We start from the raw sequence: 27,483 nt of genomic DNA, 5'->3' as shown, positions 1-27,483 counted from the left end.
AGCAAATTAACCATCACCTTCACCATCCTAAAGAAGTCTCCAGGGTCCATCTTCATCATGCACTGCCTCCTGGGCTGGCCAAACCAGTACTTGAACTCAGACAAACGCAAATGCACTAAAAATGGAAACACTTGGAGTAGATTTCAGACCACATTTGAAAGCTCTTTTCAAATTCGAGTCACCTTGACAGACTTTAGACTCTCAGTATACATTCTGGTTCAAATTTCTCTGGCCAAGGGCCATTTAAGACATGAAGTGACAGTCTGACTGCCATGTCGCCCCCTTCAGGTTAGAGATGTGCACTGCAAGCTAAATGGAAGGATCTGCTCACATAAGAAATATTCAGCATTTAAAATGTCATAATGGACATTTTTTGTATCTTTTGGAGAAACACGTTTTTAGCTGTTATTTTGTACTTGATTTGTCATGTACAGTGTAACATTATGTTACTGTACCTGTAGTGTATTACAGCTTTCTGCTAAAAGAATTAGGCCTCGTCAATCTGTTAGTGTGATTAAATACCCCATAATCACACACTTTAATCCATTATCAGACACTGATCTGCACATTACAGTGAATTTAAAGTTGTCACAAAGAAATACAGATTTGCATCCAGAGGATTCATTTCTACACAATAAATAATGTTCGAGAGATATTCTTCTTTGAGGTTTACATTTTAAAACCATAAAATATGGGGGGGGGGGGGGGGGGGGGTCCTCAGACAGAACGTGATGCCGATATACACATACTGTATACACAGAATTACAGTATTTGAAAATATCTGTCTTGGCGAGTATTCACACAAACGTTATCTGTCATGTCTTAAATTAAGGTTTGGTTTACTGTCTGGGAAAAACATCTGATGTGTAACATTATATTATATCCGTACAGTACAGTAGGTCTTAATATATAGTTTGTTTCATTAGTGTTAATCAAACAATTGTGGTATCATCAGGAAAAAAGGTTGAATATATATATATATATATATATATATTTATATATATTTATTTTTTCTATAGATATTTGGTTTTGACTTTGTGTGTGCCAAATGTGGTGTTATTAGGGATTTTAAGGTATGGTTGCTTGGTGATTTTGTTTAGGAACCTTCAAAAAAATTATCTCGAATTTCCTCAAAATTGACTTTGCTGATGCTGTCGGCTTCAAACAGGTGTAGATCAGGCATTTTTTGTCTAACTCCAACAAATTATATATCAGTTTGAAGGTTTTTTTAATTAAGAATGTGAAAATAACAATATTTTAAAAAAAAATTGCTCATTGCAACTAATTTTGCCAGCATGGGTCACACAAAATGACATGATGAAGCTATGATGATTCTAAAACAGCGTGTTTCTTCTGGTGAGTCTGAAAACCCCATTTAAAAGCGAATCTCTCGCCACAGATGGAGCAGCGGTAAGGTTTCTCTCCTGTATGCATTCGCTCATGGATCTTCAGGTCACTTGATCGCGCAAAAGTCTTGTCACAATGTGAGCATTTAAAAGGTTTTTCTCCTGTATGAGTCCTCTTGTGTATTTTTAAGTCACTTGGCTTGTAAAAACTCTTCCCACAATCACCACAGTGATACGGTCTTTCTCCAGTGTGAACTCTCATGTGAATTCTGAAAGAAAATGGACTAGCAAAGCTCTTCCCGCAGTAGGAGCACAGGTACGGTTTCTCTCCGGTGTGAATCCTCTCATGGGTTTTCCGGTGAGTCGAATGATGGAAACGTTTCTCACAGTGTGAACACTGATACGGTTTTACATCAGAGTGTATTTTTTGGTGTAACTTTAGAGATTTTGACTTTGTAAAGGTTTTCTCACATTCACTGCACTGGTATGGCCTCTCATTGCTGTGCATGAGTAGATGTTTCTTCAGACTGGTTTCGTATTTCATGCTCTTCTTACAGTGAGGGCACTTGTACAGGCTATCATTGGTGTGTATGAGTATATGTTCCCTCAAATTAGATCCCTCTTTGAAGCTCTTTTCGCAGTGAGGGCACTGATATGGACTCTCATTGGTGTGTGTGAGTAGATGGCTCTTCTGGTACAGCTTCTTTTTGGTGTGAATGAATAGATGTTTCCTCAGATTAGATCCATCTCTGAAGCTCTTCTCACATTGAGGGCACTGGTACGGTCTCTCGTTGGTGTGTATGCGTAGATGGCTCTTCAGATGGGGTCCCTGGTTGAAGCTCTTCTCGCAGTGAGGACACTTGTACGGCCTCTCATTGGTGTGTGTGAGTAGATGGCTCTTCAGAATGGATTTCTTTTTGAAGCTCTTCTCACATTCACTGCATTTGTACGGCCTCTCATTGCTGTGCACGAGTAGATGGTTCTTCAGACTTGATCCCTGGGTGAAGCTCTTCTCACAGTGAGGGCACTGGTACAGCTTTTCCTCCCTGTCCATATGAGTCGCCTTATGACGGTAGAAACTAGAAGAGGAATTACATTTCTTCCCACACTGATCACAATGAAACTCTTTCTTCTTGTGCTCTTTTGAATGACGTCTCTTTTCTTCTGAGGTAGAAAAGCTGATGTCACATATCTTGCAGGTGAAGTCTTTCTGTTCTGTGTGTTTTCTCTTACGTCTCACTAAATGTTCCTGTTTGCTGAATGTTTTTCCACAGTCGGTCACTGTCTGTCGCTGTTTGGATGTAGAGGCAGTTTCTCCATCAGAAGATGAACCAGCGTCGTCATCTGAAAGGAACATAATGGGCATAAAATATCTAACTTTTTCTATAACTTCTAGAGCTGAACAATCAGTAAAAAAACTAAAATTGTGATATGTCTTAGTGCGGTGGGGACATCAGAGACTTATGTTACATCGTATAAAAAGGGGCGTTATACCACCCCTAGACCTGCCAACTAGTGCTGTAGCGGTGCGTCGATGACGTCTACATCATATTTTTTGCGTCGACGCTTCTTTCTTTCTTTTTTTTCTTTTTTTCTCACCATTCCCGGAGGTACAGCTCGCCACACACACACCGCCCGCCGTGTTATTCTTTCATGTTTTCTCCCTTTCTTTCCAAACCGCGACAAACGCCAGTCTCCTTTCTGCAGAATGCGATAAATCCGCTCAACCAATCACAGCGCAGCATTCCACGCATTGTAAACAGTAACGGCGGTGCTTTGAATACACCCGGTAGGGCTGTAGCTATCGATTATTTTAGTAATCGAGTATTCTACGGATTATTCCATCGATTAATCGAGTAATCGGATAAAGAATTGTGGTAATAAAAATAGATCCAAGTGAACAACAGCCTTTAAAATTACTTAAAGACAAATAGGTAACACTTTACAATATGGTTCATTAGTTACTAAGAATGAACAATATTTATTTCTACAGCATTTATTAATCTTAGTTCATGTTAATTTCAACATTTACTAATACATTATTAAAATTAAAGGTTGTATTTGTTAACATTAATGTAGTGAACTAACATGAACAAACAATGAACAGCTGTATTTGTATGAACAAATGTTAGCTATTGTTCATTGTTAGTTCATGTTGATTAATACATTAATGTTAACTAATGAGCCTTATTGTAGTGTTACCCAAATAATAAGCAATAATTATTGGTTCAAATAAAGTATGAAAAAAGTAATCATATGGGTTTTATTGAACAACGCTGTTAAAATACACCATGTAAAATATATGATAACTAATAAACATAACATTTAATTCAAATGTCAACTTAATCTTTCATATTTGGTCACTTCTGTACGATAGAAATGCAACAGCTGCCGTCATTTCTTGAAAAGAACATGTGCACGTCAAAACATGCAAGCAGTGCAAGGGTTAAACATTTATTTTGTAATCGCGATGAACAACAATTCGCACATGAGAATATATGCGATTGCGAATATATTTCTGAATATATTCAGAAACATACTTATGTATTCTCCTGTGTTGGCGAAGATTTATAAATGAGCTGCGTTACTAATCTTGTGAAACGGCGCAGACTGCGTGCAGATGAACGTTAAGCCACACAAACTCACAGCATGCAAAGATGGAGTTTGAGAAACCCGAGACGCTCCACGCATATAAATGATGATGACAGTTACTATGAAACACGCGTCCGGGGTTTTGCGTTCCCAAATGCACATTATTGGAAACTTAAACAAACAGAACATGCAGAGACTGAGTATGTGTGGAGCAGCGTTTACTGTGAACAGAGCTGAGGTACTTTTAACACAATCTGCACGCATGTAAATAATTAAACCGTCATGCTTCTCTGTGGGAGAAAAAAAACAGTGCATATATTTATTTAACTTAATCTTATCCTTTGTGATTTCACGATATCATGATGTAAACAGTTAAATATATCGCGTAGCCTTAGAAAACTGTGTAATAATGCGGTTCATGTACTCTCGTCTGTGGAATGCGCCACTTCCGGTATTTTGCCGGTTACTCGACACGGGTAAATTGCAATCGAGGATTTTTTTAAATCGAGTACTCGACTTTAATCGAGGAATCGTTACAGCCCTAACACCCGGCATCCTAGTTTTCCTTATCTACTTTGTACTTTTTGATCAACAAACAAAAACAAAAAAATACATTTGACGGCATTGATGAACCTGTGGTGTTTTTTGCCGTAGGGAAGAAACGTAAGCCATCGAAATCTAATCATTTACATGAGGAGATGAGGCACGCGGGAGGAAGAGAAATGCCGACTGTTGCTTGTTGTCACACGACAGCGTCAAACTTCTGTCGAATGCTGACACGTTAACCTCAAGGGGATCTTTTTAAAAAACTTTCAATTCTTGTACTCAAAGTCAACGAAAACCAAGCAGGACCAAGCCATTTTACAGCTGATCGCCGTCAAAAAAGTTCAGGAGGTATTTCTTAGCGATGGCTGATTGAATGTAACGTTAGCCTATGTACGTGCCTGTATAATAAGATTAGTATTGACCGAGTTCAGAGCCTGTCATATGTGGATCAACTTACTTTGTTGTGTATTTTCAACAGTTTAAATATATGAAAAATAACTTTTATATTGATTCATTAATTGCATTTTGAAAAAAAAGTGTCATGAATTTATTGCATTTTTGGGGGAAAATAATCAGTTTTTATAATAAATCTTTGAAAATCTAAATCTGGATTTGAATTATTTGTTATTATAACCTAAAGGTGCTATGTGAAAGTTTGAAACAGAAAATAGTGGTTTTCATCTTGCCACTTTCTTAGTGAAGAAAACACATTTTTTTACTCAAATTAATCAAAATGGATTTATCACGTTTATACTATATTATTCAGAAGTAAACATTGTAGCTGTCAGAATGTTTATTTTTAAACCACAACCTTCTAAGTGCTTCTTTTACCGTAACGATATCAAACAACATCAAACTTGGCACTGCACTTACTCGTGCCCAGACAGCTGTCGAGTTTGAAATCCATCGGAGTAACGGTTCGACAGAGATATGCGAATAACAGACAGGATAATTAATTCCAATTAGTCGTTAGATTAGTCGACTAATCGATAAAATAATCGCCCGACTAATCGTTTAATTAATAATCGTTTACCCCAGCCCTACTGCCAACCGTGAAATTATTTTTTAGAGTACCATCAGTGTGATGGGACGGGACACATTATTATTATTATTATTTTCAGGGGGGATGTGTGGGTGTGTCTTGCAGTATTTTCAGAATGCTAGACACACCCAAACACATGCCTATCTTCATAAATCTAGTTTTGACTAAAGTTTTTTGAATTCGACCAAATCCAAAATTGTGAAGTGGCAGACAATGAATAACAGTGAGTTAATAAGACGCTATAGATTAGATCGTGGAGGGATCATGTTTGTGACTGATCTTATTAGAGACACGCTAACATCTCCGACACAGCACAGAAATGCCATAGCGCCAGAAATGAAAATAATCACTACATTACGATATTTGGCAACTGGGAAAATTCCATGTTTGATACATTAAAACCAACATTCAAACCACCACTTAAATAGACATGCCAGCAATCAGTGTAATTGGAAAGAGTGGAACAATTTTTATCATTCTAAGCCAAACAAATACTTTATAGGAAATTAACAGCATAGTAAATAAAAAAAAAAGGATTTATATACACATATATACCTAATGTGTGTGTGTGTGTGTGTGTGTGTGTGTGTGTGTGTGTGTGTGTGTGTGTGTGTGTGTGTGTGTGTGAGAACGGTAAAATAGGAAAAATGACGCATGTAATTTCAAAGTGAAGGCTTAGAATAGACCCTATACTTAAAATCACTTTTTTTTTTTTCTTCTTGGACAACCAACCAATCACAGTCTTCAAAAGATTGTGTCATACATAGCAACGGGGTCAACCCCGCCTCCTTACTAAGATGAAAGTTTTTTGTCTTTTCCTTACTCAGAGTTGCTCTCAGATCGGTCCGAATCGCTTTTAAGCTAAGACTCCTACGTAAAAGTTTTTAAGCTAAATTAAGAGTTTTCTTAGAGGATTCTTAGAATCTTTATGAATACGGGCCCAGGCCGTTTACCTTCAGGAGTCAGAAGTACAGAGACTACTGTCCTCGCTTATGAAATCAGTCAGACGGCGGCCGCGGGAGTGGAAGGGGGATCGAGTGGGAATTCTTTATTGGTGTTGATTTTCAGTCTCTTTTTAATGATAGGCTTTTTAATGATTTAGAGTGACAAATCGTACCAGCGTACTTTGAGGTCAAAATGCGTATCCGCTACGCAAAATGCGTACAGGTTGGCAGGTCTACATCCTTTTAAATCACAGCATTTGCAGAGTGTGTATGTTAAGTTTCAACTCAAAATATCCCACAGATAATTTCTTATAGCATGTTAAAATTGTCCCTTTTTGAGGGTGAGCAAAAACACATCGTTTTGTGTGTGTCCCTTTAAATGGAATTGAGCTGCTGCGGCAGTAGGCAAATTATGTAAATGAACACCAGGAACACCGACTATCACAGCAAGCCTAGAAGAAACATACCTGACAGAACAAAGTCATCATCATCAACATCCTCAATCTCCTCCTCCTCCTCCTCATGGCTCTGTTGTTGTTCCTCTGCTGTGGTTTCTTCTCCTCGTCTCTCTATCAGGTTCCTGCAGTCCTCCAGTTTGACGGAGCACATCTTCATCTGCTGTTCTCCAGCGTTACAGTCAGAGGTTTGATCTGCGGATCCATGATCCTGAGCGTCAGGATAACACAGTAAAGATATGTACAGGCCGCACATCACTGAAAACACTAAAAGCACTCGTAGTGCAATTTTGTTCTCCCGAGTCGAAGAGTCTGACGTAGAAGCATGCATCGCAGTGTGTGATTGGCTGCTTGGGTTGAAGAGGCACGATTCTATGTCATCTGGTTCTGACTTCTCTGCATTTATCCATGAGAATAAACTCTTTTAAATTGTCTACAAGCTGTTTTACTGATGTCTTTCCGCCATTTAAACAATGATTGAGTGATTACACAGCATTTAATATGTTTCAGTAAGTTGTACTGTATCTTTCAACATACCTTAAGATGTTCATTCAAGTTTATTATGAAGAGATGATCGCTTTCACTCGCACTGCTGCTTAAACTGAGACGCCTATAGTGAAGGGGGCAGATTCTGGAATCCACTGCCCCTTCAATGTATATCTAATGAGTGATTATAATCAAGGTATTAATCAATATTTTTCCTTCTTAATCTCAAATGACTTGAATGACTTCTCTAAGCTCATGAGGTTTTACTAATTTGTAAAAGTTACCAGTGTGATTCCTGAAATGTTCTTTTCATGTATTCTCTATTGTCTGTATTTGATATCTGAGAGGTGACTGAGGGTCTGGCCCATGCCAGGAATGCAGTAACAGTGCTTGCTCATTTAGCCCGGCTTCCAGAAATGAAATATGGACTCGTTTTGTTTGACAAGGTCTTCAACGTGTTAAAATATCTGTTTTTCTAGCTCACCATGACGACTATAGGTCACAAGGGTCATTGGAGCCAATAGTTTAAGTGAACATTTCTTAGTTAAAGTCTTTTCTTTCCTGTGTTAGATTAAAGTGTCCTTTCATTGAGAGAAAGAGAAAGAAGACGTTTTGAGAAGAGTCTCCTGTTTATCATTAGAGCCCGACCAAATCCAACCTTGAAGAAGCTGTGTGTCGGTGTGTGTGTTAGTCTTCTTGGTTACAGGTTAAGGAACAAGTGGCATTATTGGAGATGGACTGACTTGTTTTCTTCGACATGTTGACGACTAGAAACGCAGATTTGAGACCTAGAGGGTCACGAAGTGCCTAAATCCAGGATATGAGTGTCAGCCGCATAATTGATGGAGATATGCTTCAGTCTACCTGTCCATGTGTAGAAATTTACTATGTTTATCTATTACTTAGCCAATCAGAAACATTCAACCTAAAGTAATGACGTAGCTTAGACCCTAGTGAAGGGTATAATTGCTGTGATCTTTGTAACTGTAAGCGGGGCGGCCTACGAACTCTTTGTGAGTCTTGAAGCTGAATTCTGCCTGATGAAACCAAACTATTTTCAGTAAAAAAAATCTTCAATTGACTGTACTCCTGACTCCAGGTCTCATTCAACATATCTGGTTCTGGGTCTTTAACTGTACTATCCCTTACAGTTAAGTGATCCGTGTCTCAACATAAAAAAAGTGTCAAAATGGCATTTATTGTTTGAATTTTGTGATTAAATGGACATCATTTGAAAAATGTCTCTTTGTTTCTTATCGAAAGTTACAATACACGGAGCTTATTGCGATTATTGGTGGATAATTGTGGTTGGGCTACAGCGTTCTATTTGTCTCGTAAACATAAAAAACACGAAAATTTGCGGGACGAAAATGTGTACTATTACATGCCTATTTACTATTTAATCAAATGTCAAGGAAGAAAAATTTGTTTTGTGCCATAAGGTAAATTGAGGTCAACCTTAACAATGGCCCATGGATGGGCGGGGCAGCAGAGGGCGGGGCGCATTCAGTACACCATGAGAGTATTGCGATACATACCGTGAGCGTTGTATTGCAGTTTTTCAGTGCGGTTTGAATATCGTTACACCCCTAATCACACATGAGATCTAATTACAGTAGAGTTCAAATCATGTAACATGCAGAGCTCGTTTGAGAGAGGTTTCTGCATGGAACGCACGTAATGCAGATCAAACATCATATACGGACTGGAGAAAGTGTGCGGGAGGTGGGCATGACACTTTAATCTGAGATGTGCATAAGAAGTGAGAAGCTAACTAAACTTTGGTTTGATTAAGGTGAAGGATGAAATGATGAGCTGCTCAAACCTCTCATTTATAGCAGATCACATCCATCTGCACTTTCATGGTCAACATCTGAAGACAAACACAACATCATTATTACGAGAAGCATTTTTAATGGACTGGCACTGATTTAAACTCAAAATTATTGTTTATATACGAATGTACAAGAACAGAACTACATAGAACTGACTTAAAGAAGTTAACATTTCATTTCTGAGAATATTCAGAATTATTTATTTCATATGTAAATGTGTTTATGGGTCTAAATTCTAATATTGAGCCAGCACAGAGCAGGAATTCATGTTATGTACTACTTTCTTTTTTTTTTTTTACCATGGTAACTATAAATTAAGCATGGTATTTATGGTAAAACTGTGGTCATACAAATGGTAATCAAACGGCCAAAAACCATGGTTACAACACTTTTACTATAATAAAACCATGGTAAATTTTCGTAAGGGATTAATTTTCATACGTTGAGAGGGCGACGAAAAGCATCATTAAAAAATTAGACAGTAAAATAACAGCAAGCACATCAACAGCTAAAAACACAAGAATAATGTAAAAAAGATTAAACACTAACCGTCTGAGAGCTCCATAGACAGTATAAGAAAGGAGAGCTCCAGTCTCTTTTCTTCTGTGGTTTTACCGGCAGATAACGTCACAGCGCCTCCTATAGTAGCCTACGAGCGATGGACTAAAAGAGTAGAGGCTTCACCACCAAACCCACCCTGCATTTCAATCAGCTCCCTCGTTTTCTAGGTCACATACTTGAATGTGGACGACTCCCTGATTAGTGCCCTGACTTACTGAACTAGAGAGCTGACAGAGACGCACGCACGCCCAGTTTATCTTATTAAACATACCATTGTCCTTCAGTGGAGTTTCCGAGAGACTCCATACAATCATAACATGATTATTAAATAAAGACGATTGATAAACGAATGTTAGTCAGTCAGCCGGTAAATCAAAATGACCGTTAATTTTTGAATTACGCGAGTTCGCGGCTTTCTGTGGAAGACAGGAGAAAGCGCGCGCAGATCAGAGGCGCGCAGTAAAGAAAGTTACACGTTCTCAATAAATGCTGTCCTTCGCTCTTTTTTTGTTGATCTGTGATCACTGAAAAAAACACTGTATCTTTCTGCACTTCATTGAGCAGCACAAGCATTTTCTCATAATAATAATACAGATTACTTGAGCTGCATGACTTCTGGGTCATGTCACAGTGAAGACAGTAATAACAGCCTATCAAAATATAGCTTTGACTCAATGAAAAAGACATACATTTGAATATTGATTTAAACAGAAAGCAGTGTTTTTTTTTAAATTGTATAAATATTTTACAGTTTTATTGTTTTTGCTGTTTTCACTGCACCCCCTCCAGCAAAACATGGGCAAGAATAAATAAAGCAGGCCAGTCACAAACACACACTCCCTGAGACAAACAGAGAGGTAACACAATAAACATACATATTATTTTATTGCATTACACTGCTTTATTGTATGCTGAGATACTATTTGTGTCCAATCCTGCTCCTGGAGGGCCAACGTCCTGCACAGTTTAGATCAAAACTGGAAGTTTCTAGTGAGTCTGAAGACATTTGCTGTGTTCAAAATCACCCCCTATACCCTCATTCACTATTCCCTACATTAGCCCACTAATAGGCTATAGTTCACTTGAAGGAGTGAATAAAAACAAGTGGGTGATTTCAGACACTGAGTGCACTGGAAGGGCTGCCGCTTTAGAATAGTTTGAACTGTTTAATAATCATTTGAAACTGGCAGCTCCAGTAGTGAGATGAAATATTTATCTTGAACTCTGTCATGGAAACTATGTATAAACCTTTATTAAACAGTTTAATAATCAATTAAAAAGCAATTTATACTGTACCTGTATGATATTACACTGTAGCCACATTGGACCAGCGTTTTGGAAAAATGAATGGATGGATGATTGAGCTGCGGGTGCCATCTTCTGGATAGATGCAGACCATCAGAGTGCATTATGGGTATTCTATAGCCACTGAGTGTACATTAGTTGTACACTTTTCATTGCAGTGCATTGTGTGAGTGCATTCGATTACGGCCCCTATGGTTACGTACGCCACAACAAATGGTTGTCTCCTAAAATAGTTCCCCATACCCTATGATTTCCAGACTGATCTCATGAAATGGCGTATGTATGACACGCCAATTCGTATTTCCATTTTTGGCGTGCTATCAACACGCATAATCGCTTTTCAGCGTGTTTATCAACGCCGTTGACTTAACGTTACATTACTCTCTATATAAATATATATGACTTACCCCAACCCCGTCCCTAAACCTACCCGTCACTGGGGTTAATACCATTTATGAGTCTTCCCCTACCATCCTAGTAAAAAAAATATCGCTCCCCAGATGTAGATATACATTTTGCTTCGTTTCGCTCGGAGATTTAACGGCGTAGACATACACGCGGAATCACTCGGACATTTAACGGCGTAGACATACACGCGGAAGATGACGGCGTGGACATACACGCGGATAGCTCAAAATGCGTATAGATAACACGCCACTTGACTTGAAAGTGGCGTGTATGTTTACGCAAAGTCATGATGTCATGTTGCGATTTCAGACACAGCTCTTGATTAGCTTGTTCAGGTGCATTTAATTATGACTGGAGCTAAACTCTGCAGGACCATTTGGGCGCCCTTGTTCTAGACACATAACTACTTTTAGCTTTTTTACAACCATAATATAACGGTCCCATAACACTGCAAGGTGTTTTACCTAAAAATAATGACATGATGAAGCTATGATGACTCTGGAACAGCGTGTTTCTTCTGGTGAGTCTGAAAACCCCATTTAAAAGAGAATCTCTCGCCACAGATGGAGCAGCGGTAAGGTTTCTCTCCTGTATGCATTCGCTCATGAACTTTCATGGCACTTGTTCGAGCAAAAGTCTTGACACAATGTGAACATTTAAAAGGTTTTTCTCCTGTATGAGTCCTCTTGTGTAGTTGTAAGTCACTCGCCTTATAAAAGCTCTTCCCACAATCACCACAGTGATACGGTCTTTCTCCAGTGTGAACTCTCTGATGAATTATGAAAGAAAATGGAGTCGCAAAGCTCTTCCCGCAGTAGGAGCACAGGTACGGTTTCTCTCCGGTGTGAATCCTCTCATGGGTATTCCGTTGTATCGAATGATGGAAACGTTTCTCACAGTGTGAACACTGATATGGTTTGACATCAGAGTGTGTTTTTTGGTGTAGCTTTAGAGAAGTTGAGTTTGTAAAGGTTTTCTCACATTCACTGCACTTGTACGGCCTCTCATTACTGTGCACGAGTAAATGGCTCTTCAGATGGGCTCTCTGTTTGAAGCTCTTCTCACATTCACTGCACTTGTACGGCCTCTCATTGCTGTGCACGAATAGATGGTTCTTCAGACTTGATCTAGGTAGAAAAGCTGATGTCACATATCTTGCAGGTGAAGTCTTTCTGTTCTGTGTGTTTTCTCTTACGTCTCACTAAATGTTCCTGTTTGCTGAATGTTTTTCCACAGTCGGTCACTGTCTGTCGCTGTTTGGATGTAGAGGCAGTTTCTCCATTAGATGATGAACCAGCGTCATCATCTGAAAGGAACATAATGGGCATAAGTCAAGTCACCTTTATTAATAGCCAATACAAACATATTTATACAAAACAGTTGACAGGAGTCCAATAATAGCGAATCACTTATTCTAAAAAGAATATCAAGTATAAGTTAGATGAATCCAACATATAATGAGGGCTGTGTTAACAGTAAAACGTCCGTCATTTAACTAATTTTAAAAATACGGATGGATAATACAAAATGCTTTGACATTTTAACAGAAAAAAACACAAGCAAGAACAAAATTTAAACGTAGTCCGTAAATTTTCATTTTACAATTATCTTCTCTCTGTGTGTGCGCGCATCCGTGTTTGTGAGAAACAGCTTGTTAGTTAGTAACTAACGTGCTAGTTTTCATACAAAATAAATATGTAACATAATTAGGTACTTTAGTTATTATTAACACAATAACGTAACATGCAGGCTACGTTTCACTTTCATAATCACTAAGCCATAGCAATTTAATTTTTAGATTTATTGTTCAGCATTACTTGAGCATTTTATAATTTGCATGGCTGAATGATGTCTTCCTCTTATCTAAGTGACCATGAATGAATGACGGAGTAGCCTATTTTAAGATAATCCATGCAATCACTCCCGTGTGATAATCGAATCCAACTCAATACAATATTTCAACTTTCCACATCCACCCCAGGCCGTTTACCTTCAGGAGTCAGAAGTACAGAGACTACTGTCCTCGCTTATGAAATCAGTCAGACGGCGGCCGCGGGAGTGGAAGGGGGATCGAGTGGGAATTCTTTATTGGTGTTGACTTTTAATGATAGGCCTTACGCATCTGTCAATCATCCCCGCTTGCTATTTGGGGAATGAACCCAGCGATATGATTGGTCGAACTCCGCTTCTTTTGCTGTTGCTTGATTTGAGGACAGCGCGTGCACAGAGGCATCACCAGGTTTTTGCGTAGTTTAGAGTGAAAAATCGTACCAGCGTACTTTGAGGTCAAAATGTGTATCCGCTACGCAAAATGCATACAGGTTGGCAGGTCTGCAGAATTTTTGTCATTTCTGCAGATCCATGCAAACTGGAATCATTTTGATAAAGTTTTATCTGTACAGAGGTAAAGAGAAGCGAAGGAGGCCTTCACAGGGGAGAGTCTAGTTGACACTTAAGGACTGCGTTGCTATCGTGTCTAGGCGCAGATCGTTCATCAGATCTGGATACGGCAGACTACGGTAAACCTTAGGATAAACAGAGAGACTAACATTAGCGTAGGTGCCATTCTTCGAATGATGTAACGAGTACATCAGGTGTTATTAAAAGTGTTCCCAGTTCCGGCTGACCTAGTTTATCCAGCCTAACATTTTACATGATTTGAATTATAGAAGTTGATAATGAGTTATGTGTATGGTAGGTTAAAGAGATGTGTTTTAAGTCTAGATTTAAATTGAAAGAGTGTGTCTGCTTCCCGGACAATGTTAGGAAAACTGTTCCATAGTTTTGGTGCTAAATAGGAGAAGGATCTACCGCCAGCAGTCGATTTTGATATTCTAGGTATTATCAACTGGCCAGAATTTTTAGATCTCAATAGACGTGAAGGACTATAATGTGTTAAGAGCTCGCTCAAGTACTGCGGAGCTAAACCATTTAGTGCTTTGTAAGTAATCAGCAATAATTAAAAATGTATACGATATTTCATAGGGAGCCAATGCAGTGTTGACAGAACCGGGCTAATATGGTCATACTTCCTGGTTCTGGTAAGAACTCGAGCTGCTGCGTTTTGGACCAGCTGTAGTTTGTTTATTAAGCGTCCAGGGCAACCACCCAGTAGAGCATTACAATAATCTAGCCTTGAGGTCATGAACGCATGAACTAACTGTTACGCATTTATCATTGAGAGCATATGTCGTAATTTAGATATATTTTTAAGATGGAAGAATGTGGTTTTAGAGATCCTAGAAAATGAAAATGAAAGATTTTAAAGGCTTTCAAAAGAGAGATTGGTATCAAAGAGCACACCCAGGATCCTAACTGTCGAAGAAGACTTGACAGAGCAGCCATCAAGTGTTAGACAGTATTCTAGATGATTACGTGCAGATGTTTTTGGTCCAATAATTAGAATATCTGTTTTTTCAGAATTAAGTAGTAGGAAATTACCAATCATCCGTTTTTTATATCAGCTATGCATTCCATTAATGTTGTGAATTGATAAGTTTAGTCAGGGCGTGAAGAAATATATCATCAGCATAACAGTGAAAACCAATGCCATGCTTCCTAATGATCTCCCAAGGGTAGCATGCACCGAGTGAACAGCAACAGTCCTAGTACAGAGCCTTGTGGTACTCCATACTGAACTTGTGATCGATATTAAATCTCTTAAAGGTCCCATTGCATGAAAATTTCAATTTATGAGGTTTTTTAACCTTAAAGCTGCAGTAGGTAACTTTTGTAAAAATTTATTTTTTACATATTTGTTAAAACTGTTACTATGTCCTGACAGTACAATATGAGACAGATAATCTGTGAAAAAAATCAAGCTCCTCTGGCTCCTCCCAGTGGTCCTATTGCCATTTGCAGAAATACACCGCTCCCGGTCAGAAACAACCAATCAGAGCCAGGAGGAATGTCTTAGCAGTGTCAATCAAGCGTGTACGCGCTGATCACACCCCTCTCTTGCACAGCGCGTATCGTCCGTCATTCAAAATCAAGATTGCCGGTGTGCCGCAGCTCTGCTAATGAGAGACAAACAACCAAAACTGCCAATTTCTCGAGTGGCACCTGCTCATACAACAAAGACAGGTAAACGGAAAAAGACCGATGATGATAAACAAGCCTGTCGGAGCCCATTGACTCAGTGTCAAAACTCTAGCCGCATAACATACAGATAAAATGTCACGCACTGTGCAAAACAAACAATTGAAACCTGCTTATTCACTGGCTTGTCATGTTGCTGAAATAATGTACTAGCAAACCTTATTTAGCATTACACATCGCTAGAATAATTGCTTACATACTGTAACGTTACCGTTATATTATCTTGCTAGCAATTTGAAAGAGTGCAACGTTATGAAGTAACATTACATGTATTCCAAAATACGTAATGATTTGAGGACCAAGTTTGAAGTCAAAGTATGGGCAGGCCATAGTCAATATAAAGCATATTGTTGATGTTTCGTCCCTACCAGTGAATGTGCGATAACTGTTTATCCGTCATCGGTGGTCCTGTTTACTAGCCTGCGCGTTCACGGCAGGCTCCATTGTGGTGGGGGAGGAGCTGTGGAGGGAGGGCTGTAGCGCAGCAGAGAGCAAGGGGGAGTGACCTGTAAGCTGTGCTTGTTCAAATTTTCAGGCTAAGTCAACGTTTTCTGAAAGTTCCCTACTGCAGCTTTAAAGGAACACTCCACCGTTTTTTGAAATAGGGCTTATTCACTTTCTTTCCTACATTTAGATAGGTGGGCAAATGCATTTTTGTCTCAGTGCATGCATTGTTTTAGTTTGACAGGGTCTGCGCTAGCTTAGCTTAGCACAATGAATGGAATCCTTTGTTGCCAGCTAGCATGTCCTGAGTAAAAGTGATATACATTTTTTTAAAAACCCACCTAATTACTTCTTGTGGCCTGCGTATTCACAACAAGTACAAATAGTGATGCAGATTAACACTAGGCGATTTCCTAGGCAGATATTGACTTATATATTAAGGACTATATTAGGGCGAAGCACTGCTACTTGGGCATGATATCTCTGCGCCCAAGTAGCAGTGCTTCACCTGTGCTTCCCCCTAATATAGTCCCAAGTCAATATCTGCATAGGAAATCGTCTAGTGTTAATCTGCATCGCTATTTGTACTTGTTGTGAATACGCAGGCCACAAGAAGTAATTAGGTGGTTTTTTTTTTTTTTATATCACTTTTACTCAGGACATGCTAGCTGGCAACAAAGGATTCCATTCATTATGCTAAGCTAAGCTAGCGCCGACCCTGTCAAACTAAAACAATGCATGCACTGAGACAAAAATGCATTTGCCCACCTATCTAAATGTAGGAAAGAAGGTGAATAAGCCCTATTTCAAAAAACGGTGGAGTGTTCCTTTAATATGAGTACCCCTAGCCTACCTATGGTCCCCCAGTGGCAAGACGTTTTGATGGGTGTAAACCAAGCCCTGGGTATTTTTGAGAAAATGAAAGCTCAGACGGGCGAATTTAGAAATCTTCCCCTTATGTCGTCATAAGGGGAAAGGTTACCTCCCCTTTCTCTTCTTTGCCCGCAAAAAGAATTTGGCCCGCCCATGAGAAAATAACGACCATGATATTGGTTTTTCCTTAAGAGACATCATGGCTTGCAAACGAGCGAAGCATGGCAGTTGCTCAGTGTTTGGATGTACAAATGAACACAAAAGTATTTTTTTAGTTCCTTCATCCGAGCCTCTGAAGAACCAGTGGGTTATGTGAATTTCTGATGTGTAATTGTTCAAGTTCAGACAGATAATCTTTCTCTCAAAGTCGTTCAATACTGTTTATGCATCAGTAAATCAAGCCAGTGACTAAACGATCAACTTCACATCGCTTCTCTTAGTAGGATGAAAATAATCGTACTTAAACTGTGATTAATATATATACAAAAAGCGATCAAGAACAATCCCTTTCCAATCGCCCAAGCTGTCAATCACACAGCGCGAGTTTATCTGGACACTTGCCAAAACTCGTTATGAAATCAATGACGCTGTTATGCTGCACAACAAAGCTCTTACTGTACTTACCTCATGTTTGCATTGGTGAAATCATTAGTGAGAGTGCAGAAACTGCGTTGCAATGATAAGATCTTCATTCACGTGATAAACAGGCTGTCATCTGCTCAATGCTCATCACTGCAACCTTTTATGTGATGGGAATAGATCTAAATACTTAAACTTTTCACGATTCGTTAATCTCGATAGCTGTAATAGTAAAAGTATTCGAGAGAGTTCCACATGTAATGCTAAATATTTCATATGCAAGCATGTCAGCCAATCACAGCAGTGGGCGTTTACACTGAAGTCTCCCAGCAGACACGCCCCTTCAAACAGAGCATTCAAATCAGAGGCTAAAATCAGGCTAGGAAATATGCCTTTTATTTCTAAATTATAACAACTTTTGATCTAAAAAACATACTAACATTATAAGGGCACCCCAGGAAGCATTCTAAAATAATTAAAATAATCCATGCAATGGGACCTTTAATTTACTACTACAAACTGATAATGGTCAGATAAGAATGATTCGAACCATGCCAATGCAATTCCATTAATGCCAACATAATTTGAGACTGTTCAAAATAATGTTGTAGTCGATCTGTGCCAAAACCTCCAGTTTTGTTTTCTTCCAGTTATGCTCCATTTTTCTGGCTGCTCTCTTAAGGGCCCGAGTGTGCTCGTTGTACCACAGAATTGGACTATTTTCTTTAATCTTCTTTAAGCGCAAATGAGCAATTCTAAGCTATCTGGGATGCTAGGGAGATGAAACTGAACAGGAAGATTATTTCTAAAGCAATTTTTAGTGTTAAAAGTGATAGTTCTACCATATTTGTGACAAGGAGTCAGTTTTGCAGCCATAAGACTAGATAATGATCTGAGATGTCATCGCTTTGTTGCAGAATTTCAACGGCATCTACATTGATTAAATTTAACAATATTAGATCTAAATTACGACAATGAGTGGGTCCTGACACGTGTTGTCTTAACTTCAATATAGTTAAGAATGTATCTTGAAAGGGCGGCCTTGCGGGATAATACAGAATATGAAGTTTAAGTGGCCGAGCAAAGAAAGCAAGTCACGTTTAGAACCGTTTCGACTGTCTGGGAAGGTAGAAGCGAGGCTTGGAAATTAACTGTATCCAAGTTTTATCCAGGGCGATTGGAATCCCGAGCTCAGTAGAAACCATGCAGGCTGAGAGATCGTTTATTAAACGTTTTTGTAAATATTCTTATTGTCTCAGTTTAAAAAAATTAAAAAATTAGTTGAAGTGATAACATGCGCATACATGATGAGAAAAAGCCTAAAACGCTTTATAACCTGCATATTCACCTATGACACATCGGCTTGATACTGTAATAGCTGCTTGATGTTGAATGATCAAGGTAGTCTGATTTAGATGATCGTTTGTTTCTTTATCTGTTGCTGGTTTGAGTGGAACATGAATTCATTAGGCAGGACTCCAGACTAACTTTTTTTTACTAGGAGCGCTTGTAGCCCCTGACTGAAAATTTTAGGAGTGCAATCAGAAAATTTAGGGGCACACCTTAAATCAGCTTCCAATGCAATTATTCAAATTTCCCCCAAAGTAACTGTAATACTGACAAATTATTTAATAATAAATAGACATAACCAGGGTCCGAAATTAACTTTTTGGCTCACCTGCCACAGGGACTGGTAGATGGAAAAAATCCACCAGCCAAGCATATTTTTTACCGGCCAAAATAATAAACAGCCTTTTTTTTTGTCACATATACATTCATTTCAGTACTTTTAATTGAGATAATAAGGTAGGCCTATTATGTTGAATACAAACATAAAAAATTGTCCAGAGCAAAATTTGAAATAAAAAAAGAATCTATATTGATCAAAATGTGAGAAATATATGAAATATTATCATTGGGGTGAAATAAAAAATGTTTTTGTCAGTTTTGTTACCTGACTCATGTGGAAGGGAAGGAAGAACGTATCGGTTACTTATAACCTCGGTTCCCTGAGAGATAAGGCAACGAGTATTGCGTTGCAAACGCTATGAGAAAACTCAATTTCTCGAGAAAAGAACGACCATGGTGTGCAAAACAGAAGCAGCCTGGTCAGCGGCGGAGTTGCATGATGCGCGAGTGCTGAAGACGTTCTGCACAGCTTTGATGGGTGCGCAGGAAAACACAAATGGGCGGCGACCGCTTCTTCCAGTGGCGGAAGCTTTTTCCTCAGCGCCGTCAACAGATAGAGCGTTAACTGTACGTACACACCGCCGTCGACTTGAGCTGCAAAGAAGCTCTGGCCGCCCTGTCAAGGACGCTTGTCAAAAAGTACGGGGAAGCTTGACGCTTGGCCGCTCTGAATAGTGAGTGCGCGCGCGCGGCCGGGGTTCTCTCTCTCTCGCGCGCGCGCTCTCCGCTCGTGAAGGCAGAAGAGCGCGAGCGCGCTTAATTTCATATTTTGGTATGAACATTCACCCGCCAGTGTGGCGGATAGCCTTTTGAGATTTACTCGCCAAACAGAAAATCTACCCGCATTTGGCGCTTGGCGGGTGTTAATTTCGGACCCTGGACATAACGTACAGATATTACAATGTGCAGTTTTATTTTAAGTTCACAGGGCTCCAGACTAACATCTGAGGGCAGCAGCACCGGAGCCACTGAGTTCTACAAAAAATATCTGGTAGCACTGGGGCTGACAATAAAGCACTAAGCTTAATTTAGGGTGTAGATGAAATTAACTTTATTATCATTCATAATGTCTTAAAGGTGCTCTAAGTGATGCGACGCGTTTTTTAGGCCCAAACATTTTTTGTCACATACAGCAAACATCTCCTCACTATCCGCTAGCTGCCTGTCCCCTGAACACACTGTAAAAAAAACGCGGTCTCTCTAGACACCACAGGCTCCACAAACGGCAACAAAAACAAACTGGGCTCATCCGCACCACGAAACACAACAAACAGTGCTCCAGCCAATGACCGACAAGAAGTATTGGAGGGTGGGGTTTGGGGGGTTAGTGCGCGTACACATGAAGGGGGTGTGGAGGAGAGAGAACCATGAAGAGGGAAGTTTGAATTATGGTCAACACACGACCAAAGAGACAACGTTTCGATGAACAAATTGCAAAGAAGAGGGACAAGGATAAGGAACGAGGATAAGGAACGCGCGAAGTACCGAATTTACATCGGAAAAACCTTCGAAAGGTGGCGAGAACTCCGCCGGCAGAAGGGCTTCCAATCCGACATAAGTTAGTTGCTCTGTTTTTGCAGAACAGGTAAATCCATTTTTCTTTCTAAACTGACGTTCATGTTCGCCAAACCAACACAAGGATGTAATTAGCTAGAACTATGCAGTCAGCGTTAACTTTGGTGAATACAACATAGTTTCTAGCAGCGATCAATCTCTATTGTAAATGATCAAGCAAATTCACAGTAGGGCGATAATTTGTGTGAATGACTGTTTTCACCCACTGTTTGTTATGAATTTGAATGTCCATTTATAGGCTATTGACAACTTTGACTAAATTTATTTACGCCGCCGCCGTTGTTTATGCTCAGTGGGAAACGCGAAGCTAACGTTATCTTGCTATTATTGCGTCCTTGTATGGGAGCTATAGTTATAACCTCAGGTGGCGAAACGATTAAGATAGTGTTTCTCTTTTTCTGCATTCTGTTCTGCAATATATAAAAGCATTTATCTAACTTGGCGACATTACACATTGAATGAAGTATCAGTAAAACTTAACTTTGTTTGTAGTGACTATTTTGACTTTCCTTTATGCCGGAAGGGAGGGGAGGAGGGAGGAGACGGGATGAGGAGGAGGGAGGGTCTAGCTAGCCTCCGTTTTGTTTGACAACAATTCGAATGTCAACAAGAAGTTACGACTCCCGGGATCGCTTAGAGCACTTTTAATATTAAAAGCAAAACGAGTGAAAAAATATATATTACGGAGCGAAAAAAGCCAATAAGCATCCTACTGTTTACAATGGTAATTTAAATTTTATTTTATTTTTTAAATAAGTGTTTAAATAAGAGTTTTCCTACATCTTAAAATGTTTAGTTTTAGGACAATCTTTGAAGGATGAATAAAAAATGTGTTTGTCATCACATTAAAAATAACATTTATATATGATATTATAGTTTTGAAGTGCTGGTAAAAGATGTGTAGTACTTGTGAGCGTTTGACTATTTCTGTCACAATACCATAGTTATGGTTAGAGTTACATTAGCCTAAATCCATGCTGAATGGTGAATGACCTAAATAAATATTTGGTCGCACAGGCATGAAAAATGGTCGCAAAATGCGATCATTTGGTCGCAGTCTGGAGCCCTGTTTGGGGAAGTTCAAAAGAGACTTGATTATGGGAAAAAGGAAGAAACATACCTGAAGGATTAAAATCTTTTTTATCGACAACATTATCATTATTCTGATCTTCATCCTCCTCCTCATGGCTCTGTTGTTGTTCCTCTGCTGTGGTTTCTTCTCCTCGTCTCTCTATCAGGTTCCTGCAGTCCTCCAGTTTGAAGGAGTACATCTTCATCTGCTGTTCTCCAGCGTTACAGTCAGAGGTTTGATCAGCGGATCCATGATCCTGAGCGTCAGTATAACACAGTAAAGTGAGGCTGAGCTCTGAGTCCTGTGTGTCTCTGGATCTCCAGACTGAATCCTGAGCTTCTGTCCCATCAGTCACACACACTGAAACCTTCTCCAGATCCTGACAAACACATCATAGATCAACACAAACAAAGAACAACCTGTTGATATTAGCCTCATTACTCAGCAGTTATCTCTAGTGGTTATACTGGTTATTTGTTTGCATATTTTGCTGCTGGCTTAATTTGAGATGTGCATAAGAAGTGAGAAGCTAACAAAACTTTGGTTTGATTGAGCTGAAGGATGAAATGATGAGCTGGTCAAACCTCTCTGTTGGGTTTGTCTCCTCTTTCTCTCAGCTTTGCCTCCAGTGACGCCACCTCTTTCTTCAGCTGACAGATTTCAGTGATGAAATCCTCAATATCCAGCATGGACAGATCAGTTCCTACTGATTTACAGCAGATCACATCCATCTGCGCTCTCATGGTCAACATCTGAAGACAAACACATCATGAGCAGAACTAAAGAAAATAACATCTTATTTTTGGAGAATATTCAGAAACATTTCATTTCAGATGTAAATGTGTTTTGAGCCACCACAGAGCATGAATTTTATCAAATGTTATATGCATATATTCAGATATTAAACAATATTGTGAGATTTCTGCTCATTTCTCAAGAAACTTTTAGAACATTACAGTGTCTAGAATTTAAAATGAAGCATTGTGTTAGTATAACGTTACTACACTATTGCTTACTACAAACATCTAGGTTTAACCGTTGGTTACTGTAGTAAAACAACAGGACACGGTTACTTAAACCATGGTTGTTTTTCATATTTAAATTCATTAAATAGAGACAGAAAAATAACAAGCAAACAGCATACACATAAATAATGTAAAACAGATTAAACACCCACCGTCTGAGAGCTCCAGTTGTCTTTCTTTCTTCAGTGGTTTTACCGGCAGACTAAATAACGTCACAGCGCCTCCTACAGTACGAGTGATGGAGTAAAAGAGTAGAGGCTTCACCAACCCTGATTTCTCTTATTAAAAATACAATTGTATTTCAGTAGCTTTGCCAAGAGAGTAATATACTACTAAAGAAAGACATCAACAAACGAATGTTAGTCGGTCAGCCGGTAAATCAAAATGACCGTTAATATTTGAATAAGGCAAATTCGCGGCTTTCTGTGGAAGACAGGAGAAAGCGCGCGCAGATCAGAGGCGCACTGTACATTAAGTTACATGTTCCAGACGCTCTCGGTTTGAAATAAATGCTGTTCTTCACTTTCTGTTGATCTGTGAATCCTGAAAAAACACTGTTAGTCAGTTTCCACACTTCACGTATCAGCATATCATTTCTGCGTCATGTGACACAGAAGACTGTAGTAACATCCCATCAAAATACAGACTGAAAATAGAAAAATACAGAATACAGGGAGAAAAAACATTGAATATTTATTCAAATAGCAAACAGTGATTTTAAATTGTAAAAATGTATTGCATTTGCTATTTTTCTGCACCTCCTCCAGCAAAACACAGGCAAGAAGAAATTAAGCAGGCCGGCTACAAACACACACTCCCTGAGACAAACAGAGAGAAGTAACACAATAACTTGCATTATTAATTGCATTAAACTGCTTTATTGAATGCTGAGATATGACTTGGTTACTGGTAAGTACAGGCATCCTGTTGCACATTAATACAGACAGTATGAGGCGCTACTGTAAGCTGATTTGTGAACGAGATATTTCACGATTCACACCTGTAAGTAAATGCAATTGTCAATCCCAAAAACTGACAGTATGACCATATAACGTTACTGTACCTGTAGTGTATTATTTCTGGATCATTTCAGCTTTGTGTAAGAAAGTGACCGAGGGAAATAAGACTCATTTCATGCCATCATGTTTTTCAGTAAGTCTTAAATAGCTGCTAAAAGAATTAGGCCTTGTCATTCTGTTAGTGTGATTAAATACCTCACAAACATCAGACACTGATCTGCACATTACAGAGAATTTTAAGTTGTCACAAAGAAACAGATTTTCATCCAGAGGATTCATTTCTACACAGTTAATAATGTTCGAGAACAGGGACGTCCAATCCTGCTCCTGGAGGGCCAACATCCCGCACAGTTTAGCTCCAACACACTTGCCTGGAAGTTTCTAGTGAGTCTGAAACCTTTGCTGTGTTCAAAATCACCCCCTATACATTCACTATTCCCTACATCAGTCCACTAATATAGCCTAAAATGATTACATGATGAAGCTATGATGATTCTGGAGCGGCGTGTTTCTTCTGGTGAGTCTGAAAAACCCCTTTAAAAGCGAATCTCTCGCCACAGATGGAGCAGCGGTAAGGTGTCTCTCCTGTATGCCATCGCTCATGGATCTTCATGGCACTTGATCGAGCAAAAGTCTTGTCACAATGGGAGCATTTAAAAGGTTTTTCTCCTGTATGAGTCCTCTTGTGTAGTTGTAAGTCACTTGCCTTATAAAAACTCTTCCCACAATCACTACAGTGATATGGTCTTTCTCCAGTGTGAACTCTCATGTGAATTTTAAAAGAAAATTGAGTCGCCAAGCTCTTCCCGCAGTAGGAGCACAGGTACGGTTTCTCTCCGGTGTGAATCCTCTCATGGGTTTTCCGGTGAGTCGAATGATGGAAACGTTTCTCACAGTGTGAACACTGATATGGTCTCTCATTGGTGTGTGTGAGTAGATGGCTCTTCAGATGGGATCTCTGGTTGAAGCTCTTCTCACATTGAGGGCACTTGTATGGACTCTCATTGGTGTGAATGAGTAGATGGCTCTTCAGATGGGATCTCTGGTTGAAGCTCTTCTCACATTGAGGGCACTGGTACGGTCTCTCATTGGTGTGTATGCGTAGATGGCTCTTCAGATGGGGTCCCTGGTTGAAGCTCTTCTCGCAGTGAGGACACTTGTACGGCCTCTCATTGGTGTGTGTGAGTAGATGGCTCTTCAGAATGGATTTCTTTTTGAAGCTCTTCTCACATTCACTGCACTTGTACGGCCTTTCATTGCTGTGCACGAGTAGATGGTTCTTAAGAATCCATCCCTGGGTGAAGCTCTTCTCACAGTGAGGGCACTGATACAGCTTTTCCTCCCTGTCCATATGAGTCGCCTTATGACGGTAGAAACTAGAAGAGGAATTACATTTCTTCCCACACTGATCACAATGAAACTCTTTCTTCTTGTGCTCTTTTGAATGACGTCTCTTCTCTTCTGAGGTAGAAAAGCTGATGTCACATATCTTGCAGGTGAAGTCTTTCTGTTCTGTGTGTTTTCTCTTACGTCTCACTAAATGTTCCTGTTTGCTGAATGTTTTTCCACAGTCGGTCACTGTCTGTCGCTGTTTGGATGTAGAGGCAGTTTCTCCATCAGAAGATGAACCAGCGTCGTCATCTGAAAAGAACATAATGGGCATAAGTCAAGTCACCTTCATTTATAAAGCGCTTTTTAAAATGCAGATTGTTTCAAAGTAACTTTATAATAATGCAACAAAGCTTGTTTCTAGAAGAAAATAGCGTCAAAGTCCAGGTTTAGTAAGTTCAGTGATAGTTCATTTTTGTTGTAAAAAGTTATCAATTTAGTGCATTTATATATATATATATAGCCACTCTGGAGAAAACCATTAATTCACGAGTTCACACTTACAAATGATTAGATAGAGTAAAAGAGCATGTGTATTTGGAGTGCTGTCTGGGGGAGGCCTCCGAGGCCGGAATGTGGCCGGAACCCAGAGTACTCCCAGAGAGGATATGTGAGACGAAAGTCAAGTCATCTTCCTTTACATAGCGCTTTTAGCAATACAGAATGTTTCAAAGCAGCTTTACAGTGATAACAGGAAATGAATGGGACAGAGATTGTTTTGGCTTTACAGCAGCTCTAGAAAAAAAGTTATTGTCCAGCTAAAGTAAGTTTTTGATTGATTTACTTCTGTTGCAATGATCATTAGTTATTAACTTAGGGGCCGCTTACACAACACCGTTTTAACCGAAAACTAGGGTTGGGTATCGTTTGGGTATTTTTCGATACCGGTGCCAAATCGATACTTTTAAAAACGGTAACCGATACTTTAAAAAAAGAGAGCCTCAAAACGATGGTGAATGACATTAAATAACGGCTTTTTTATGGAAAAAAATTAAAAAAATTCTTGAAATCTCAAACCAGCTTTAAATTTTAGCAATTCTTTTCACATTTTTTGCCTTCTCTGGCCAAATAAAACACCTCTACTGACTTATTGCATGTCCTGCACAAGGTGAGCGTCATTTTAGAACGCATCACCTTAAATGCCGTGACGTGAAACCCATCGTGGAAGAACACCGTCATGTTTACAGCTCTTATCAGGATCAACTGAATTCTGGATTTTCATAAGTACGTGAGGTTCGCGGCTCTATTCTTGCAGTAAACTTGCACAACGTTCTTGAATGAATAATTGATTAGATGTACGTCTGTTATTGTATGGACATCAACTTGACTCGATCACACTAAACATGACGCGGAACAAAACGAACAGTGATTGGTTGCGTTACATGTCAGTCAGTCCTTTTTTTATTCTTAAATACAAGAAACCTTTATAATGATCATATTTCATGTTAGTTGATCTATAACGCACAATGGGCACCATGTAAGTACGCACTGCAGTTCAGAGAATTGAATCTGTCAGATTTAGGCCTACAACACATCAATTCATCCACTTCTCCCGAAATACATAGAAGTGGCTGGTGAAGTGTGAGAAGAACAGAGTAAATGTTATAGTTACCTACACAATGTGTATCTAATCCGCTTCCATAGATATCAGTGTGTATTTTACAAACTGTAAATGTTGTTTTGCTAGTACTTATGTGTATTTAACCCTAAAACCGTAATGGGGACAAATGTGGGCAAAATATATATATATATATATATATATATATATATATATTTTTTTTTTATACTTTCCTTAATCTGAGCGGTACAAGACTTGGCTACTTTTCTTAAGTTTTCCACCTGAACACACAAAAACAATTTGACTCGATTCTACAATGTTAAGTGGGTGAAAAAAAAAAACTCCTTAATCTTGTGTTCGTTGACAAAAATGGCCACCCATAGGAATGAATGGGAAAAACTGTAATTTAGAGCTTCTTTTTTTTTTTTTTGTCAAAACAAAAAAAATCAATAGATCCAACACAATGCATATCATACATACACACAAATGAAGGGGTGATCCTGTACAACATTCTCAATGTGGCAAACACTCACACTCACACACACAAACAAAGCATTCAATGTGCCAATAACAGAGCTTTTATATATATATATATATATATATATATATATATATATATATATATAAAGTCACTCACACATA

The 27,483-nt window shown here is 39.1% G+C and overlaps 3 protein-coding genes across 8 annotated transcripts in view; all 3 read right to left on the bottom strand.

Moving 5' to 3' along the window:
• Positions 1-27,483, bottom strand: part of LOC309495413 (uncharacterized protein) — a 96,439-nt gene that overhangs the window by 31,678 nt on the left and 37,278 nt on the right. The window lies entirely within an intron of this gene.
• The window catches only part of LOC309495410 (uncharacterized protein), an 83,924-nt gene that overhangs the window by 31,678 nt on the left and 24,763 nt on the right, over positions 1-27,483 (bottom strand). Inside the window, exon 4 of the mRNA XM_082165168.1 lies at positions 24,354-25,535. Within this exon, the coding sequence (XP_082021294.1) occupies positions 24,379-25,535 (1,157 nt within the window). The 3' untranslated portion in view covers positions 24,354-24,378. The remainder of the gene's footprint in view (positions 1-24,353; positions 25,536-27,483) is intronic.
• LOC309495421 (uncharacterized protein) lies at positions 1,269-24,377 on the bottom strand. 6 transcript variants are annotated; one of them, XM_082165197.1, is made up of 5 exons: positions 11,664-12,642; positions 9,796-11,538; positions 9,237-9,284; positions 6,938-7,136; positions 1,269-2,690 (listed from the first exon to the last, which is right to left on the bottom strand). In XM_082165197.1, exons 4-5 carry the CDS (start codon positions 7,083-7,085, stop codon positions 1,324-1,326), a joined length of 1,515 nt encoding a protein of 504 aa, XP_082021323.1. In that variant the 5' UTR covers positions 7,086-7,136; positions 9,237-9,284; positions 9,796-11,538; positions 11,664-12,642; the 3' UTR covers positions 1,269-1,323. The 6 variants fall into 6 exon arrangements, with proteins under 6 accessions (XP_082021323.1, XP_082021322.1, XP_082021319.1 ...); XM_082165196.1 differs by having other exon boundaries at positions 9,796-11,370; positions 11,832-12,642; XM_082165193.1 differs by lacking the exons at positions 6,938-7,136; positions 9,237-9,284; positions 9,796-11,538; positions 11,664-12,642 and adding exons at positions 21,899-22,229; positions 22,435-22,602; positions 23,028-24,377.

This window comes from Leuciscus leuciscus, assembly GCF_965113295.1.
Source record: "Leuciscus leuciscus genome assembly, chromosome: 3".
Lineage (NCBI taxonomy): Eukaryota > Metazoa > Chordata > Actinopteri > Cypriniformes > Leuciscidae > Leuciscus > Leuciscus leuciscus.
The sequence above is the reverse complement of the archived record's forward strand: the minus strand, read 5'-3'. Positions and strand labels throughout refer to the sequence as shown.

What these genes read in the sequence shown, in the direction of transcription:
- LOC309495421 (XM_082165193.1), bottom strand. Translation starts at nt 22,602, where the DNA reads ATGTTGACCATGAGAGCGCAGATGGATGTGATCTGCTGTAAATCAGTA. An exon ending in GAGACAAACCCAACAGAGAG is followed by an intron (nt 22,230 to 22,434) that starts GTTTGACCAGCT and finishes TGTGTTTGTCAG; the next exon opens with GATCTGGAGAAGGTTTCAGT. An exon ending in AAAAGATTTTAATCCTTCAG is followed by an intron (nt 2,691 to 21,898) that starts GTATGTTTCTTC and finishes TGTTCCTTTCAG; the next exon opens with ATGACGACGCTGGTTCATCT.